This window comes from Pterocles gutturalis, unplaced genomic scaffold (genome assembly GCF_000699245.1).
Source record: "Pterocles gutturalis isolate BGI_N339 unplaced genomic scaffold, ASM69924v1 scaffold1716, whole genome shotgun sequence".
In the NCBI taxonomy this organism is placed as follows: domain Eukaryota; kingdom Metazoa; phylum Chordata; class Aves; order Pterocliformes; family Pteroclidae; genus Pterocles; species Pterocles gutturalis.
In genome coordinates, this window is record NW_010102733.1 from 190190 (window position 1) to 210314 (window position 20125).

General features: G+C 38.9%; 1 protein-coding gene across 1 annotated transcript in view; it reads left to right on the forward strand.

The window, feature by feature from the left end:
- Positions 1-20125, forward strand: part of LOC104471150 (disco-interacting protein 2 homolog C) — a gene marked incomplete at its 3' end in the record, with an annotated part of 97018 nt that overhangs the window by 22583 nt on the left and 54310 nt on the right. The window contains exons 3-7 of the mRNA XM_010086389.1: positions 5533-5658; positions 6514-6723; positions 12864-12995; positions 14331-14450; positions 15657-15854. Coding sequence (XP_010084691.1) covers positions 5533-5658; positions 6514-6723; positions 12864-12995; positions 14331-14450; positions 15657-15854 — 786 coding nt within the window. The remainder of the gene's footprint in view (positions 1-5532; positions 5659-6513; positions 6724-12863; positions 12996-14330; positions 14451-15656; positions 15855-20125) is intronic.

A 20125-nucleotide genomic window follows, 5' to 3' on the forward strand; every position in this document is an offset into this window, starting at 1 on the left:
GAGCACTGTGAATAAGGAGTCAACAGTATGAGCAATCTGTAACTAACAATGTTTGCTTCTGTCTTTCTGAGCATTATTATTTAACTTTTGAACACTGCCCACCAGTTCGCAGTTAATACAGTTATCTCCCCAGCATCTTCTGTCACCCAGGTCACCCTCTTGAGAATAGGTTGCTCCCTGCCACATCACCATGCATTTAAAATGAGCGATCTGTGAGTACAGGGTCATCCTCAATCTGGGCTGTGTGCCCACCACCAGCTCTCTGGTCTCCCATTGGTTTGATGTGCTGGGGGGATCTCATCGGAGCAGCATGCCAGCGCAGGTAGGATGTCACTTTGTTCCACAGAAGCAGAGAGGTGGGCTTGTTCCCTTGTCCATGGATGATCAAATGCACTGATGTGTTGAACATACAGCCATTAGATCAAGCTGAGAGGATAAAGCTGGGAAGGACTATGGAGAACACGGTGTCCATATCAAGCTGGTGCTGTGCAGTGATGCAGATTAGCAGGTTGTTTTTCTTCCTGAGCCTTTTCAGTTAAATAAGGAGCATGACATTGTACCAAGTTATGAGATAAATAGATGAAAAGAGTGACCGCGCTAAGCAGAGCACCTCGTGGGAAAGCTGGGCAATTCGTCCTGCTGATGGAATGAGGAATTTACCTCTCTTTGCAATAGAGGAGAGTTTCTGATTATGGAGCACGTGGCCAAAGCCATGGGTCGTCACTCTGGGAGTCTGAGCTTATGGACCTTCATTCTCTATGCCAGTTTTAATTTCTGTGTCCTTTGTTATGAGGCCTCATCTCTTGTTTAATAGATCGTTAGCTCCTTGAAGTGATACTTTCTCTCTACCATGTGCTTGTTTTTACAGTTCCACTTCCTTTGTATTTCACTTGCTGACCTTGCTCCCAGAAGTATTCCTGCCCACTCTATCCTGTTGTAGAAAGTAAAGGGAGAGAATAAGCAAATAAAAAGGCTTGAATGCAACAGAGAAAGGACTGGGGACAGAGCTGTTTTTTCTGAAGTTTCATGAATGTTATCAGGCAGCCTATAAGAAATATGTGTCAGGTTGAATACTGAAGACCAGGCTGATTGCAACAGCACAAGTTAAGCAATTAGCTTTCCCAAGCATTTTGCTTTACTCTGTCCCATTTACTGATTCCTTGAGTAAAAACTCACAAATTGGATTCAACATATGGTTGGCTAACCTCAAATAATGGAGGACAATAGCAGATAAGGAATTGTGCATTAGTTCCTGATACTGTAGATAGAGGTGGTGATATTTCACCCTATGCTTTAGATTTTCCATTGAGACCTTCATGTGGAAAAGCCAGGTGGGAATATAAAGATTTTGTTACCTTTAGGAGTGCTTTGAAGGGTCAGGACCTGGAGTCATTTTATCAGCTGTAATAGTGTAGTTACAGACTTCTACATGAAAGAACATTTTGCCTAAAAGCATTTTCTTTCCACGTAGACACAGGACTTTTTCAGGAAGCTTGATATACCTACATCAAGGTATATCTGTGTTTGAAACTGTCAGAAGTTTATAGTACGCAAGAAATTGTAGTGTGAGGAAAGAGAAGAGAGATGGGTTTTTGTTGATTTATTTTTAATGAAATCTCTTAACCGTGTGGTGTTTCTGGACGAAATCTTTGTACTTCAACAATTTTCTTCAGGAAAATTTAACAAGAAATCAGTGTTTTAAAGCAATGTTCAATCACAGCACGATGAATTCGGTTAGTGTGAGTGTGCCAGGGTAGATTGAGGAGACAGTTCAGACACTTTTGTTAGACCTGCAAGACAAGGGGCACCACCCTGCCAGAGGCAGTTTGAAATTCTAATGTGATGTTCTCTGCTGATGCTCTGTGTGGTATGTGGAGAATACAAACTGCTTTGTGCTGATGGGCTTTGGGCGGGATTAAGCAGTTTCCTGTCCCGGTGGAACTTGGGTATGTCTTCCTACCCAATGAGTATATATCTTGTCCCAGTGTGTTATCACAAATGTGGTTTCTTACCTTTAGCGAACAAGGAGTTTCCAGTTACTGTTGTATAAATTCATATTACAAGTCGTCTTGTATTTTTTCAGTAGCTGCTAGGGAGAGATTGTGGGCAAGCAGTGGGAGAAAATGGGTCACACACGGTGTGATGGACACCATAGTCCGTCTTTCAACAAGTTAAATGCAAAGAGCTACCACACTCTTGCTCAAACTGATGTGAAGCAGATCACTAGGGTCACCCTTTGGTGAGGTATGTACATTTCAGTTTAGGTTTAAATCCATGCTTCATAAAACTACAAAAAGAGATTATTAGTTGTATTTTGGTGAAGGTTCCTTGTGATACATCAGCAAAGTTGGCTTGTAGATCAGAAAAGCAAAGCTAAAACCTAAAGAAAAGCGAAGCATGGGGGTGGAAAGTGTATACCTGAAACTGATACTTGGTGGGAACAGACCTACTTGCTGTTTCTGTCTTGCTGTGCTTACAGGATAGATAGTGTAACCCATGATTTGTTCTCAGATGTAATTCTTAAGTGTCAGCCTGGCTTTCTGAGAAGAGTGATTTCTCAACACTTTGGGACTTAATCTCTAGGTGTGAATGGCTTGAACACTGTTCATTAGCTTAACGAGTCCATCTCTGTACAAGACTTTCAAAATAGGCTGAAGAACATCTTCAGAACCCATCAAAAGGCTTTCATTCAAAAAGAAGACCATACAAACTATACAGGCTATTAGTCATTCTGTACCTAATGCTTCGCCTTTCTTTATGTGCTTAGATGCTCTGTTTAGCCGAGAGTTTTATTCCTGGGAGAGAACACTGTGAAAAGATTTTTCATCCAGGCTCTCCCCCTAAGAGCCTGTAAACTCTTTCTGATAGTCCCTGGGCTGTCTCTGGACTGTCTGTCCTCAGCCTTTTCTAGACAAGTGTCCTGTTTTCTTTTGGTAGCCTCCATAGTCTGAGTATGCCTTCAGAATAGTTGACCTTGCAGGCTGGGCTGGGAGCAGGTATGTGTGTTCCTCCTGATCGGTCAGCTTCCCTCTTGTTTATTCGGTTTCTTATATTTTCTATTGTTTTTGCTTTCCTGTGGGGCTTTGGGGTTGCTTTTTTTAGTAATCTGGTTTGGTTTATTCTACAATAACCCATCACAAATAAACATATCAGGCATGTGCTTGAATAAGAAAACAATTTGATTCTTGGACTCCTGTGGGCTCATTTGAAAATCAAAACCCTGCAGAGTGTTTTTTAATTAAGCTTCTTACATCAAAAAAAGCATCAAAAAAGAAATCAAAGGATTCACAAGTTATGATTCAGTGTCCAGCTGTCACTAAACATTTTAATAATTATTTTCTGTCAGCTGTCCTCCTTTAAAAAACTTTTGAAGAATTTGAGTTACACCTCATCTCACTCCTAATGCTTACAGTAAAAAACAATCCTAAATACAATAATGCACAAATAATTCTTCCTGTCTTGATTAGCAAAGTTTATTCTCTTCCAAAATTTGCTGTAGAGTTTCGGTTTTTTTTAAAAAGGAAAGCTCAATTTTTGCTGCTTGGTATCTAATTGCTATCCTTTGAAGGAAAACCAGGAATGTTCCCTGTTTGTTGGATAAGAAACTCAAACTATTAGTGAACATGTTCAGTCCTGTATATATTATTGGCATTGGTGTGGATTGAGCAGGTAGGAATTTATCTTGGGGACATGCTGTTAGGTAAAGACTTGCATTGTTTATTTTCTTAGCCTGATACTTTTCACATAAACTTTTCATCAGGTTTTAATTATAAGAAAGACCTTAAACCTTCTACTTTAAAATCTACTTGACAGGAGAGAAATTGTGTTCTGGTTTGATGCTAGCATTGGAATCTTCCTCTGTTTTGGTCTGTCAGCCGCACAGCTCTTTTATCTTTTGAGCATGCTTTTCCAGCTTTGCTGTTTGCTTTCCTTGCTTTGCTTTCACTGACATGCTCATCCTCGTCGTGATTTAAAACAAAAGCAAGAAACAACTCACTGAAGCAGCTGATAATGTTCTTTTTCTTAGACTTACTGTTCCCTTCATTCTTCCCACTGAGAGGTGCTTAAACCCAGGCAGAAGATAGGGAACAACCATTATTAGAAATGAGACATAGCAGCTTATCAGCGGAGTGTATCATCTAATGCTTCTAGTCATCCTTCCTGGTTGCTGCTTAAAACAAGTTACTTATACTGATGTGATCCAGCCAGCAGCTCTTGAAATAAAGATATATATGGTCTTCTCTTTCCTGTTGCTTTTCTTGGGGAACATTGCCTGTTCAGAGCTGCCACCATATCAACACAGGAGTAGGAAACAGGCTGTGTGCTGCCAAACCAGCCTACAAGGGTGGTCTTCAAACACGCTTTGCAGCTGCAGAGGTGGGATCACTCTGGGTTAAACCTGCTTCACTATGCTTCTACTTTGCAAACGGGAAAAGCTAAATAGTGTGTGCAACTTGCTGTGCTTTCTGCAGTGGACTGATGGTGACTGGTTAAAAGGCAACGTCTAATGTGCTTCCAGTTGTGTGCTAGATGGTTGGTGTGTGGCAACTTCTTTAGCCATAAGTGATTTTTGTTGGCTGACTTATGTTTTGCATACAGTCTCCTCATGAGCATCTTGCCCCAAACCCATAAGAATATGCAGAAAAATAGTGCAAGGTAGTAAACTAAAGGCAGGCTTCGTTCAGTTTGTCGTTATGGTAGAAATCAGAAGATTTGTACAAAACAAAGTCATTAATCAAAACATATCACTGGTGTCTTTTGGACATCATAAATGGCCTTTCTCAGACTTGGGCAGGCAGACAGGTATATATACACATGAAAGGTAGAGAAGCTCTTCACTGGGGATGATGGAGAAGGGATCTGTGGGGTGCTTTAGAACAGGCTGGTGTGAGCTGTGTGTAGCACCTGCCTGCGAAGCACCCGGCCCGTGCTCAGGATGCTTTTTCTTCTCATTCCACCTCAGGCCAACCCTGCGTAATATTTATTTTTCTGTGAATAAAGCCAAGTGAAGGAAGCTGGAGGATGATTTGGGAGTGGGGTACCTGCTGCCATTTCTGCTGTGGCATTTCACGTGCCTCTTACCTTTCAAGCAAATGTTCCTGTTCACCTGTTCTGTTACCGTTGTGTAAATTGGAAACCTCATTCATTTAAAAAAACAGTCAATGTTAATACACCACACTTTCACTGAAAACAGTAATGGTTGCTGAAGTAACAGCTCTTGGTTAAACAGAGGTTTGCTCTGGGGAAGCAGAGTTCCTATTGTTCAAATACTGCAACACTGTTCTGGGAATATTGTACAGCTCAAAGGGCTTGCTTGTTGGTGCAGCACTTTTCAGTATAGCTGCTTTTTCTGCAGTGAGGAGAACTCACGTAGTCCCTCTGAGATCCTGTGCGTTCCCGGCCTTTCATCATTTGATATGCGTTGTCAGCCTAGCTGGCAAACAAACGAACCTGCGCGCAGGTGCCCTGCATGCTCAAACAAACAGCTCGCTTCTGTCTGAACGCTAGCTTGAAATCTCTCTTTCCTTCCAGATGTCCACACAGAAGCAGTTCAGGCCGCCCTTGCTAAACATAAAGAAAGGAAAATGGCAGTCCCCATGCCCTCAAAACGACGTTCATTGGTGGTGCAAACATCAATGGATGCCTACACACCTCCAGGTGAGCATCTCTGTGTTCTTTATGAGAATTTTTAAAATTAGTCTTTGTGCTGCTCTGAACTAATAATCTGCCTGCGCAGATAGAAATGGAAATGTCATTTGAAGCACACTGAGCATAACATTGAGGTATGTTTGAAGAGGAGAAGATGAACTGAATGATTGGAACGTCAGCTGGGGCAGTTTGCATGATTGCTTTGCCCTTGGTGGTACCTCAGCTTGTGTTGGTCCTTTTGGTCTTACAAGGACCTAACTGTGGCCAGCTTGTCATATTTTATGTGACTCAAAGTTCCTTTCAACTTCTTAGTTTATGCCTTAACACTATAATGGAATGTTGTCTTTACAAGTAGCCATGCCATTCCTTTTCAAATTTATCTGCTCTTTCATCTACTAGACTGTGAAAATACCTCACGTTTCGTGCATTCTTGTACTTGCTGAATCGAGCTGGGACTCCATTTCTCACTGAGGGGTGGGCTTTCTGCAACTGCGAAAGTTTTTCACAGACATAGTGGAGTGAGCTTGGGAAAATATTTTGTGTGTTCTGTGCTGTTAACATGTGGTTGGAGGTCTTCAGAAGATTCTCAAGCCACGTTATAAAGGAAGAGTCTTTTGTTATCCTTATTTTTGTACAATAATACACAAGCCATAGCCTTAGAGCAGGAAAGCTCTCTCGGTGTGCAGTTAGCAATTGACTTCGTTTCAGGGCTTTCAGTATGACAGACTTTTCTTACTATGTTTGCCTACCTTCATGAGTTTCTCTTAATGGAAGTTATCGTTAGATTTGTAATATGAACATGCCTTATTTCTATTAAGAATACCTGAAAGCTCTGCAAGTTAACAGGCTGTTTTTAATTACTAGATACTTCTTCTGGTTCAGAAGATGAAGGCTCCGTACAGGGCGACTCCCAGGGAACTCCCACCTCAAGTCAGGGGAGTATAAACATGGAACACTGGATCAGTCAAGCGATACACGGCTCTACCACATCAACCACTTCCTCCTCCTCGACACAAAGTGGAGGCAGTGGTGCTGCACACAGACTAGCTGATGTTATGGCTCAGACGCATATAGGTTGGTATACAGACATTTTGAGTGTGTCCAGTTTAACATAAATTTTGTCTCTCCCATTCAGCTGATGTTGTTATGTGAAGTATTATAAAAGTCATTCCTGTGCTTTTTCTTTTTCCCTTTTTTCTGTTCACATGTATTACATGGAGAGATAGTCCTATGTTCTTATTTCATGACAAAAAAAAAATAGCAATTTCGATTTGGGGTTAGAGTTACGTTGTGGCAAACAGGGTCTAACTGTTGGCTCCCGTAGATCTTAAAATGTGCAGTTCCGTGACTTCCGTTACTTAGCACTAAAAAAAGATCTCTGTAGGATCCATCAGTAAGGAAAATCAGTGCGTGCAGCATTAGGGATTGCTTGCATACGGGTTTCCCTTGCTGCTGCACCACTTTAGTTATGTAGTTTGAGTGATGTTTAATAGTTCTGTTAACAGTAGATCCTCTTAAACATATTTTTTTTCTCCCCTTAATTGAATCTAGAATACTTGGGCTGGGATATCTAGCTATTATAATCTTTAGGATAAAACTATTATATACCTTTGGAGAAGGGAGCTGTTATTATTATTAGTACCTTGTTTATATCCTTTGCAAAGACCCTAGGAAGTCAAAGCTTTCTTTCCATTAGGGCTAAGCTTCACAGACATTAATTATTTCAAAATATTGTGCCATTGACATTAGTCTTCATTAAAATGAGGCAGCTATTTGATTAGGCACATGGAAAGCAAGGCTTGTTTTCCCTTCATTCTCCAGTAACTGCTCTTTATCATATGAGGCATCTCCTTTGGCTGCATTCTTGCTGTGGCTGTGTATTTTGGGTTGCCTCAATGAAGATCTTTTGGAATCTATATTGGAACAGATAAAGCAACCTTGCTACTGTTCTACTAGACATATGAAATGCAGTTTTGTGTGACTGTTCCTCAACTTATAATTCCTTTTCAAGTATATGTAATGAGATACATGAAAGCATCTTAAATATTCCTGATTTTATGTGCTGGGACAGTAGACCATATCCCTTTTTTTTTTTTTGCTCCAAGTACAGTTTGGTGCAACACCTGTATTTTCAGATAAGTAATCCTCTCACCATGGTCTGGAATTGCTGAATTGCAGTCAGGGGAAGAATTTCTATTGTATTCTTAAATTCATGCTAAATTAATAGCTTAGAACCCTGTTTTAGAAACACATACACTTCTGAACATGTTAATCATTGCATTTGGTTATTTTCTGTGACTTCATCTTGAAATGCTAGAGGAAATTATAGCATAGAGAATTAAATTTATCCAAACTCTAAAAGGTTGCTTTACTCACACACCAGGTCTTAATGTCTCTTTAAATATAGCTTCTTTATAATGTGACATTTCAGTAATTTTAAATCTGGCACAGCAAGTCTTTTATAATCACTGATTTTGCAGTAAATAATACAGCATTTATAGAGCTAAATTAAGATGGCAGTATTGTGCAGAAGAGGAAAAATACTATTTCTTTTACTTCTTTTACTTTGCTTTGTTGTTGACTGGAATGATCTCTCTTTTGAAGGAGGCAGTTAAGCCTACCTCATATCTGTACATGTTTTTATTCATTCTGTCAATAAGATACCTTAAATTGCATCTCTAGCTGGACAGTAGTTGTGATGTAGTAGTGTAAAGATTTGGTAACTATAATATGTATTTCTTCATGGGTGAGCTGCTTTTTATAAGAATTTGAAATTGCATATCTCTTTTGTTTCTTTTCAGTCCAAGGAGGTGGATTTTTCATTTAAATGTATTCTAAGACATAATAGATTTGAAGTATTCCCACAGATAGCCTTGCTCTTTCAGAGGGAGTGTGCCGCTGATGGTAGATGAATAATCCTCTTCGGTAGGAGAGAAGGCAAGAGAGAAGAGTAATCCTGTTCTCTGAAGCTCCTCAGCTACTGGAGACAATTTGTTCTTGATCACAAAGAACGTATATTCCCATGGCTTGATGTTTCTTTGGTCCAGGGTGGTGTTCTCCAGAGACTGATCAGCCTACAAGAGAGAAATCATCTGTAAATATGCAAGGACATATTGCTGTACTCTGAATATACTAATTTTGATAAATATAAATTTAACGGGCAACAGGAAAAACCTTTAATGATAACAAAAAAAGCCCTCCATTCTGATATCCACTAGGATTTGACCTCCAGAGTGCATCACAGAATCAAAGGGATATTTTTCCAGGTTAGGTACTGTAATGCAGTCCTGACAAGGGATTTGATAAAAAGCTTTGGCTGTAATATAATCAGAGTTCAGCTTTGTGGGTCATTTAGATAATTTGCATAAGCTATTATATGCTTTTAATGTTGTACTGTTCATTTAATGTGGGTGCTGCTGCTCTATTGCGGCCAAAATTCTAGTTTAGGTTAGATATCCTTTAAATATTTACTCTCAACTTTAAGATGCTCAGGTGTCTATACGAAGCTACAGGGAGAATCTCTAATTTGGCATAGGTATCACTGTTTTGTTGGGTAATTCTTGAACTTAGAGGTCAAACCAGTGAAATCTGTAAAAAATATAGTGTTCTGACCAATCTTTGGGTCAGTACTGTATATATTTCTAATGTCTCTTAAGTTTTCATTTGTCTGTATTATATTTTTTGGATCTATACATAAGTAAAAATCAAGGAGAAAAAGCACATCCCAAAGCTCAGAGAGTTCATGTAGTGAAAATCACACAGTGCTTACCTATGACTGTAAATTTATATAAAGAGTTAAACGTCTCACTACAAAATTTTCATCCAGTAGGTGCGTTTGTTTTATATGCTGCAAATATGTTTTTGTTTGAAAATCAAAGGCCTCTAACCAAATTAAAGGCTCTATAGATTTCTAATACAGTAAATATAAAAACATGTGCCATAAGTCATGAGTGATCGTTCTCTCAGAACTTTAAAATTCTTTTGTATTTTGAGGGGGAATGTTAACTTACAATGCAGGAGACTAGTTTAAAGTACTGTCACCTGGACATCAGTGCAGGAGAAACCGAGCTGATGGAAAAAGCCACAGCTTTCACTCTGGATTTCCCTTCCCTGACAACCAGAAGAGCCACCTTGTTTGGGAGAAAAAGCTACATTTTTTTCAAGTACAGTATTGCAGGGGTACTTTTTGAGTTCCTGGAGAATTTGCAAATACATGGTGCTTCTGTGTGCTTCCAAACTTCCACTGAAAGTATTCCTCCACCTCTTTGCTTCTCCTCAAACGTGGGGCTCTGTTGGTGCACACACTGTCCCTATGTGAATGTGTTCTGCATTGTTGATTCTTTCTGATTTTCATGAAATGGGGTAAATTATATAAGTGGCAGAAATGAAGAGCGCCTTAACTGGAAACAGCTGTTCTGTTTGTGATCTTCTAATGCAAGAATATTGAAAAAGATGGCAAAAGGAGGTGACGCGAATATGTGTGTTTGATGGAGGAAATGCTTTGAAGTCATACAGCTGTCACAGTTTCTACTTTTTAGTCAGCAGATGTGTCAGGATCGTTATTCTTAAGTAAACCTCAAACACTGCTTCAAGCTACCTGACATAAGACCAAGCAGCTCTATACAGATTGTGTCCATAGTCTAAGCCTGGATTGATTGTTCTATACAAAAAAAGGGTACATTTCATATAACAGAGCAATTATCTTTTTCTTCAGAAGTCATTCAGACCAAATTTTTGTCTGTATGGATTTCATTTCTCAAAGCCTGACTTTGAGAATGGAGCTGACTGAGGATTTGCAAATCTAATCGATGAAACCTACAGCTGTAGATATTGCCGTGGTAAGACATCTGTGAAGCAGATACTATAAAGGAACATGGCAAGACAAGCCTTAATGTTCCTCTTCTGCTGGATAAGGGCTCTTCTTAATGGAAATGTAAATATCAGCTGGGCAGTCAGAGTGCTAAAACCCCACTCTTTGGCCAGCCAGTGGTGGCCATCTTGGGAAGAGAGTTTCTTTTAGGTAATTTAAAGTGCCAGGGCTGCTTATCCAAAAGTAAACTCTTTTACAAAAGAGCAGGAAGCTTCTTTCTCATGTTATCTCACCCTGCTCGGCACCATGTGTTACAAAAAAAGTGTTTGGTTTTGAGTGTATAGCTCTGAAGGGAGAGCATCTCTACTCTGTGGTGCTTTGGATCACATATCTTCTCTCCCACACATTAAAAAAAAATCTCACTGCTAAAACCTGGAAGAAGATTTACCTTGTAAAGTCTGAAAGATGGAAATACTTCACTTGAAAGATGTAAACAATTATAGCTAAATTTAAAACTACTTTCTCATGTTACTAATAGCTGACTAAGTGCAATTATTTTCTTAGTCATGATCTCCTCTCCTATTTGCATAGCAAAACTGCATTATAAGTAAAAGATAAAAAGATAAACATCAGGGTTTTTTAATTGACTTAGTTGTTGGGTAATTCAATCATGATCTATAAAAAGCTCTTGCCACTTAGCAAGAAAGGGCAAAAATTGTGCTGAGTCTGAAATAGTTGATAATGACAAGACATCTAAAAAGAAAACATTATTCAAGCAATTACCAGCATAAGCTTCATTATCCAAGCCATTATATTTCAGTTGGTCACTTACAGCACAATATAAGGTGTTTGTTTCAGTAAAATTATAACGATGGATGTGATCAGAATCAAAAGGCTCAACTGGACATGTGTAGGATTCAAGATGTTCTTGAGTCACATGATAAAAGCTATCTTGTGTTTTCCTCAGCCAGACACTGTGGTTGAGTGATAAGGTTGAGCCCTTATGATATTTATGAATATAAACATTAAATAACAATTACAGACATTATTAATATAATGTCTCGATTTTTCATGATGATTGTCCATGAAGTACTACCTTCATATGAGAAGTATGCAAAAATAGACATGTAATATAATGTCCTCTTACTGCATGTATAGCCTTAAAAATTAGTTACCTGTGTTGACGGTACGTGAATTTGTGATTGAATGTACAAGAATTACAGTGATCCAAAGTTCATAACTCATAAAAATGCTTTATAATTACATTTGAGGTGAAATTTACTGTAGAATTTGGTGTAGTAGAGTTAGGGCACCAAAATGCTTATAGGACAGATTTAATAAAAAGCACATCTTGCAAGTAGTATTGGAACAAGATGAAGTTTTTCCACATTTTTTGTATTTTTAAAGACTCTTACACTATTGTAAAATAGAGTCTATTCCTCTTCAGTGGCAGCAGAATGAAGACCTGCCTTCTTTTGTATCTCAGAGGCTGCTGGGGATCATTTATGTCAATCGAGAGAGAAGTTGGTATTTGCTCATGGTATTATCTCCATGTACTCTTAATGCCGATAAAAACCTGGAAAAAAATATGAGGCAACCCGTAAAAATAGTACAAATGCATAGGTAATACAGACTGAGACTTGAAAACATGGGAAAACAAACTGTGGTAGCGTGCTGAGTTATCAGGCTCCGAAAGAGAAAGATTAGCTCTGTGGAATTGTTCAGCAGCGCTGGCATGAGTCAGACCAAAATGTGTTTGCCTTCTGAAACACAAGTCTTTGTTATGCAGAAGAATTGAACTAGCTGTCTAAAATTAGACAAGCAAGTGTCCATGCAGAATGCAAAGTTCATGTTTCTTTACATTTTATGTCTTTCGCCTGGATTCCAACACTGCTATGATTGACTTTTTCCCTCATATACACACAAATTCCTTTCTTAACTAAAATGGCATATTCAAAATACAGAGATTATAAAAGGAATATGCATTGACACTTCCAAGTGATTGACAACATGTTGCATTCTTTTTATTTAGAAAAACCCATGCAGTAATCTGAGAAGTATATTTATCTGTGTCTTTTCTTTTTGAGGCTGTTTACAAGCTTTCACTTAGTATAAAATTAAATGTCAGCAGAGAACCTACAACCTAATTGTGTCATTTTTTTAGCCTATTGCTAGTATGATTGGAGATACACAGCAATACACTGTTTTAATCAGTGCAAAGTTTTTTAATTACAGTCATGCTGTACGTTAGAGTTGTATACATTCATTTTGTGCATTAACTTTAATGCCTGTTCGTATGTTGGGGAAAAAAAATAATCAAATGGTATCCTTTCCTCTCCCCTTTGCTTTTCTGTCCTTCAACACTAGAGGTACACGGTTAAACTTTTTAACTTATTTTTTACAGAAAATCATTCTGCCCCTCCAGATGTTACCACTTACACCTCAGAACACTCAATACAAGTAGAAAGACCACAAGGATCAACGGCACGGGTGGCACCAAAGTATGGAAACGCTGAACTTATGGAGACTGGTGATGGTATGTCACAAAGAAAAACTGTTTTCTTTATGAGTATTGTAACCTTTTCGGTGGTTATTGTATGCATCTGCTCTTTGTTTCTTCTGGGCACTTTTCACTTATAAACACATACAAAGTTGCAGCATCTTTACAGTCTTAAAATAAACTGGTATAAATGAAGCTGACATAGAGAAATATTTCTTAATCAGCAAAGCTGGCTCCCTGTAGAAATTGGTTGGCAACAGAAAGCAGTGAATCTCTTTAGATCTGCTTTTATCATGCTGCCTGGTTACAGACAGTCTGTTTTTTAAATAGCAAGGCTACATCTTGAGAAGTGACATGTTTGCAGTTTTATTTTCCGAGGTGGTGTGTTTGTTTTTTTTTTTTTTTTTTGAAAAACAGTTATTTGTAAACCCTTTCTTATTTACTGCTCCTCTTTTCTAAAACTTATTAAACAATATTTCAGCAGGGTGTGGAGTTGTTGACCAAGTGTATCGCCTGTAAACTTAGCAGCTTCAGCTCTAAAAACCACTTGGTAAAAGTTTTGGAGCCAACCTTATGGAAGGGTAGGAAGTTGAAATTTCTGCAATGCAGTGACAGAAAGCTATTAGTTGAGGAACAGATGACGTGAATGTTGCAGAGGCATTGCACTCAACTAGGGAAAAGGAAGGAGGAAGTGATTGATGGGATTAATGCTATAAATGTGCCCCTTGCCCCACACTCCTGTTCAGAATTGTGTTTTTCAAAGTGCTGATAAGGGTAAGCACGCTCCCTTTGGAGATTGCTGGCTGTAGGGATGTTCAGGGAATACAGGGTTATGCTGAAGTAATACCAAGATGTGAACCATGTTTAAGATGGATACTGGACAGGTGTCCACTACAGTGTAAAGAGCAACCCAGAATAAATGATGGGGCACAGCCTGTGACCCACAGTCCTTGCTGAGCTGCCATCTAGTCAGTTAATGTTGGTATGACCAGTGATCGTGGGGAGAGCCAGTGCCTTGTCTTCTCACCGACCATTGCCAATGCCACCTGGAAGAGTTCTCTGAGGTTACTGACATTTGCCATAGGGAGGGTTTTTTCACTGTGCTTCTCTCCCCAAGTCTATGTGCGTTTCCCCTCTAATTTTGCAAGCTCACTCTGACATTGTTGTATTGTTTTTATTTAAACCAGGAGTCATTGTTCCTTTTTGCTGAAATGATCTTAATGTCTTAATGTTGAATACTTGAGTCACAGTATGGCATGAAACTGTAGTTGTGGTGGCCTTGCAGTCCTAGCCTTTTTCTTACCCCACTTAACGTCTGGTGGCGTTCAGCGTAGCAGTCGACTGATGTCTCCATTGATCCCTGTCCTGCAGGAGTACCAGTGAGCAGCAGAGTGTCAGCAAAGATTCAGCAGCTGGTCAATACACTAAAACGGCCCAAACGACCACCATTACGAGAGTTCTTTGTAGATGACTTTGAGGAATTGTTAGAAGGTAAAATGACTGTTTTTCAAAAGGTTTGGGGATCTCTTATGAAAACTCTGTAAAATGTTTGTCTCACACATTGACTTTCTAGAAAGTTAAGTAAGCCCTCCCTGTACTGGCAAGTACCAAAAAGCATCAGCATTCAGTAGAACCTGCCTGTAGTGAGCTTGGACGTAGAGCCATAGAGTCAAAAATCTCTCTTGTTTGCTCAGCTCCTGTTTCTGCTTGTAGAGAAACCACAGAAGAGTTGGAGGGAAGCTTTGCTTTAAGAGCAATTCAGCTGTGGGTTGCAGCCATTGCTTTTGAACACCAATATGAGAAAAAATGTCAGTGAGGAAGCATGTTAAATGCTTAACACATCCTTTGTGTAACAGAGAATCATAGAATCAAAGAATGGCCTGGGTTGAAAAGGACCTTAAAGATCATCTAGTTTCAACCCCCTGCTGTGGGCAGGGTTGCCAACCATAGAGCAGGCTGCCCAGGGCCCCATCCAGCCTGGCCTTGAAAGCCTTCAGGGATGGGGCATCCACAGCTTCTCTGGGCAACCTGTTCCAGTGCCTCATCACCCTCCGAGTGAAAAAGTTCCACCTAATATCCAACCTAAATCTCCCTCTCTTGGTTTAAAGAGAAGCACTGACAAAATGAACTAATTTAAGATAGAAACAAGGATCAAGTCAATAAATGGATTTTTTTTTTTGAGGTGGACAGTGCTTTGAAAATTAAGATTTGCCAGGATATGGTGATTTAAATAGTCTTCACAGCAGTTTGTAAGAAAGCATTGTACCATGAACCATGAACATGACTTAAATCATCTTGTTACTGATGACTTGTTAAGGTACATTTTTTTCAGTAGTTTTGCAGTTCCTTTCATTACTGCATTTTTGCCAGGAAAAGTGTTCTCCATCTCTCTTTAGGAAGAAAGAAAGGTTAATTATTTCGAAGTTGAATATATGCATGCTGCCTCACCAGTTTCTTTCCCTGCTTTTAGAGCGAGTGTAAGGATAAGCTGTGCATTGCTGAGATGTTTCAGTTAATTCATCTCTCTTAAAGTTAAAAGTTAATTATTCTTTTCTATTTTTCGCTGTTGCTTCTCAATGCCTTCTAACATGTTCTTATTTTCAGGATATTGCAAAGGTAGCTTATTCTCTTGGTTACACAGGTGTACACAAGGTATAGAATTTACATGGTAACCGTATATCTTTTCATAATCATAAGTTCAACAGCCAGATCCAAACCAGCCAAAGCCAGAAGGAGCTCAGATGTTGGCTATGCGTGGGGAACAATTAGGTGTGGTTACAAATTGGCCGCCTTCCCTGGAAGCAGCTTTGCAGCGATGGGGGACCATCTCACCGAAAGCTCCTTGCCTAACCACTATGGATACTAATGGAAAACCACTGTATATTCTCACTTACGGTGAGCACTCTTTAAACTCCCTCTGCTTTTATATATTATATACAGTGTCTAGGTGTATAGCAAATGCATAAATATACAGTGAAAAAAGTCCTCCAATGACACTTCTGTTCCATTTCTGAGTAGGGTAAGACAATTCTGAAGCTGTTGGTGTCTGAGAATGGATTGCTGAGATGTTATAGTATGATATATTTCACAAAGCGGAAAAGACCTGAGTAGGTTCACCCATGGAATCACACGTTATAAATTAAAACCACCTTTTAAATAGGTGTACATCCTAGGGCAGATTTTCGTGAAGATTAATGTCTAAATCCATTGCCCTTGGGTATCTCCCAGGCTCTGTTCTGCAAATGCAGAACCTGGTATACAAAATTTACCAGCTTCCTGAAAAATTTTAAATGGGATTTTTTGCTATGTTCCACTGACATTGGAGTAAGTGTGATTTGAATTATTCCTCCTGATACATAGTTGTACATCTAGCAATTGTAGCCCGTTGAGATAGATTTCCCAGGACATATTTCAATGTGATTGTTGGTGTGTTGATACAGTTCAATGTGTACTGCCTGACAATCCATTGCAACCAAGGAAGGCCAAATAAAAATAAACATATGGATATCTCTGACAAATAAGTCCCATATAGCTTCTAATTTTGAGATGTTCAGGGGACATTTGGGAGATGTTCTAAGGAATTATTATGAATAACTGTCAAAGTTTGAAAGCAAGTTGGAACACTTCCGCGTGCTATTGATATGGACATAAAAAATTATTTTGCTTCTTTAATTTCTGCCTTCCCAGGGACTTAAGAGTTCTGTGCAGAGAATGTTTTTACATGCTGTGATATAGTGGTCTGTCTGTTTTGTTGAGTGCTGAATGCTCCTTTCCGTTCAGGAGTCAGACTGAGTGATGGTCCCTGGCCAAAAAGATGTCTGCTGCAAGTTTGGCATGGCAAGTGTAGTTAAAGGTTTTTAAAGTATAGCAGAACCTTTGCAACTGAAGGTCATGCATGAAACATTTTCCCTTCAGGTACTGTAAAGTTAGGAAGTTGCCTAAATTAGGGGTCAAACATGTGATTCACCGTTGATCGATGTTTTTCTTCCTTAAGGAGATTTACTTGGAACTAGAGAAGAATTCTAAAGTTCGCAATTACATGTTTGCAGAAGAGCAATTCATGTCATCTTCTGAATGCCCTAAATAAACTGGACAGGAAAGGAAATTAAGATGTTAGTGAAAATTAGACCATTTTTCTGAATATGGGATTCTGTCCAGAGAGCCTGAGCATATGTCCAGCTTCGCCTGAAGGGCTGTAGGCTGAGCAAATCAACCTGAGGAGCTCAGCCATGTGGCTCACAGAGCCACCTAGCTTGCTTCTCTGTCCTAAGCCAACTCTTTGCAAACTCCTCTTCAAAATTTTCCAGATCCTGAGGAAAATGGGACTTAAATTCCTGTTTTCATTACTTTCATTTGGCAGCACTGTAGGATATGATTTTTGCTGTTGCCTTTTGGTATTTTCATGAGGTCAGAAAAAATCAATTCTTTTTTTTTCTTCTTTTTTTCCTCCTTTTTCTAGATAAAAGAAGTTGTAAACCAAAACATTTCATAAGAACTCTTCTCTGTTAGCTAGATTTCAAACTGATATTCTTCTTTATGGGAAATGTCCGTTCATTGTGCCATGGCAGTTTTCTTAAATGACAACTGCTTTTGAAAGATCATTAAGATTACAGCCGCTTGCCATTTTATTAGTGACTTTATGAATTATTTTGCTGTAGCTATTCCACCTTTTGTGTAATATTTTCTAGCAGTTGTGGGCATGGCATTTTTTAAAGTTGAACATTAATAGACATTAAGCCTTGAACTCAGAAAAGACACTCTTATTCATGAATTTTTATCTCTGTGCATAGTTCCACTGGACCCAGTGGTAATAAACTTTTGAAAGATGAGTTTAACCCACAATCCTACCACATGTATTAATGTGACACTTCGTTTCCTTACGAGCATGCTATGATCAGATGACTAAAACTTTAAAATACCAACACTGAGGACTTTCAGTAGCCTCTGAGTTTGTACCTCACAGTTATTTTCAGGTCCTTTGCCAATTTAAGGAAATACCATTGCCAGTATTTTTCATATGTTCACTATTTTGACAAATATTCCAGAGTTTTAAGAACAATTCTGAGTTTCTAGAGGTTCAGTCTTCCACGTGTTACCAACATGGTCACTGTGCACCTCTTCTTGAATGTTTTGCCTATGCTTACTGTTTCTGCCTCAGTCTCTTCTCACACCTTCTTGTGTCTTCACGGAAATCCTCTTCATTCATCTTCCAGCTTTCTGCTTAAGAGGAAGCTTCCACATGATGTCTTTTGATCACTACTTTTTTCACGCACAGCATCTTCTCCAGTTTCTTGTCCCTGCATGGATGAATTGCAGGTTTGCCTGCTTATTCCAGGCTTCTTTTCACCTCTCCAAACTGGATTCCAGTAGTGTCTCTGGAGCTGTCAGCTAGGTGATAGCCTGTCTGAGTAGGAGGACCTATTCTCTTAACACCAAACATATTTATCTCCTCCTTTGTGGACGATTGTGTACAATATTGTCATCCTGCTCATCATTCAGGCTGTAACTTGAGTATCCTACATGACCCAGACATTTCTTTAGTTTTGTACAGCCATTCTGTGTCCAAACCTTGCAGGTTATTTTTGGAGCAAATCTTTCCAAATGCAGATCTTTTATCTACGTAATGAAAACTCATCCAGTCTGTCACCTTAGTCTTGATTCTTACAGCAGGCTCTTTCTGGCCCTAAAAATGCAGTGTTGGCCTGTTGCATCTATCCAGGATGCTCTCATACTTCCCCGTGGTGGCCTTACATGCTCTCTTGAGACTCCACAACGTTCTAGTTCTCAGAAGCCTTCCTCACAACTCTCTTGTTGTCCTGTCCAGAGACATCTGAGTGGTCAGACCAGTGGCCAAACTATGATATGCTGTGGCAGACGGTGGTAGATTGGTTGTGATAAGACCACTTTGTGTGATTCACTGGAATGGATTTCCTTACCTAGCAGTGGCTGATGTGGATATGATACAGTTAGTGTGGCTTTAAGTGGTGAGTGCTCTAAACCATGATGTGCTTTTGTACCACAAGGGGAACTAGTTCAAAGAAGTTATTCTTTCAGTTGTTGCTTCAAATTATCTCTGCCTTCCCAATCCTCTACAGGAATTCATCTAATTTGTAATGCGTTATATCTCTTGTGTCTTTTTCAGCATGTTTTTTGAGCTTTTTGTCTTCGTAGCATGTCAGGACTGTTTTCCTCCATGTGTCTCAGATTACTGTAGATAGAAGAAATGAATAACTGCGCTTGTAGACTTCATCTTTTTTTCAAGCGAGTTTTTGAAGCAGTTTGCCTCTGTTCTTGAAGTTTTTCTCAGTGCCCCAGTTGTAATCTTTATTTAATGTACTCAAAACTCTTAAATTCTTTCTAGTGAATGAAACACTGTGAGTATTACTTATTTCTCAAATATTTTGTTCCTCTGGGAACTTGGTTAAGTGGAGAACATGTTAGTTATTCACAATCCCTTTATAAATCAAATCACTGAATATGCATAAACTGAAATGTCTGAGATATGGCAAGGAAGGATGTCTTTATCGGGTTTTACACAAGTCTGAACTCTGACTAGAAACCTAATATGTGCTTTAAGGAAAAGGAAGACAATTTCTGTCTCAAAGTTAATCAGAGTATTCAGGCATCTGGTTTTGGTATTGTTGGTATTAATAATGAAGCACTTAGTGATTTCTTAGAGGAGAAACATGAATAAAGGACAATTAAATCCTATATAGTACTTATGCTATCACAGTTATGTTTCTTACTTAAAATTATTATTCTAAGAAGAATCAGAAAGGCTAGGGGAAAAGTAAAAGGCTGAAAGTAATTTGTGAATGAGCAAATTTTGAGCTTTCTTATTGTAACTATTATTAAAAACAACAAAATGAGTACCAGTTAACTACATCTGATTCAAAGAATCTCATTTCCTTTATCTTACATTTTCTGTAATCAGATTTTTTAAAGACCATTTTCAGTAGCTCTGATGTATTGTTTCCCACATCAGAGGCCTTTTGGAGAAAGCAAGGCTAGCAAAAAAGAGCAGAGAAGGCTCTCTGGATAGAGAAGTATTTTTTTTCTGTTTGAATTCTGTGGAGAAAGAAATGCCTGAAAAATGGCGGTTTTTTTTCAAATGAAATGCCCATGAAAAAAAAGTACTCAACACAACTGTAAATATTTTGAGGCCA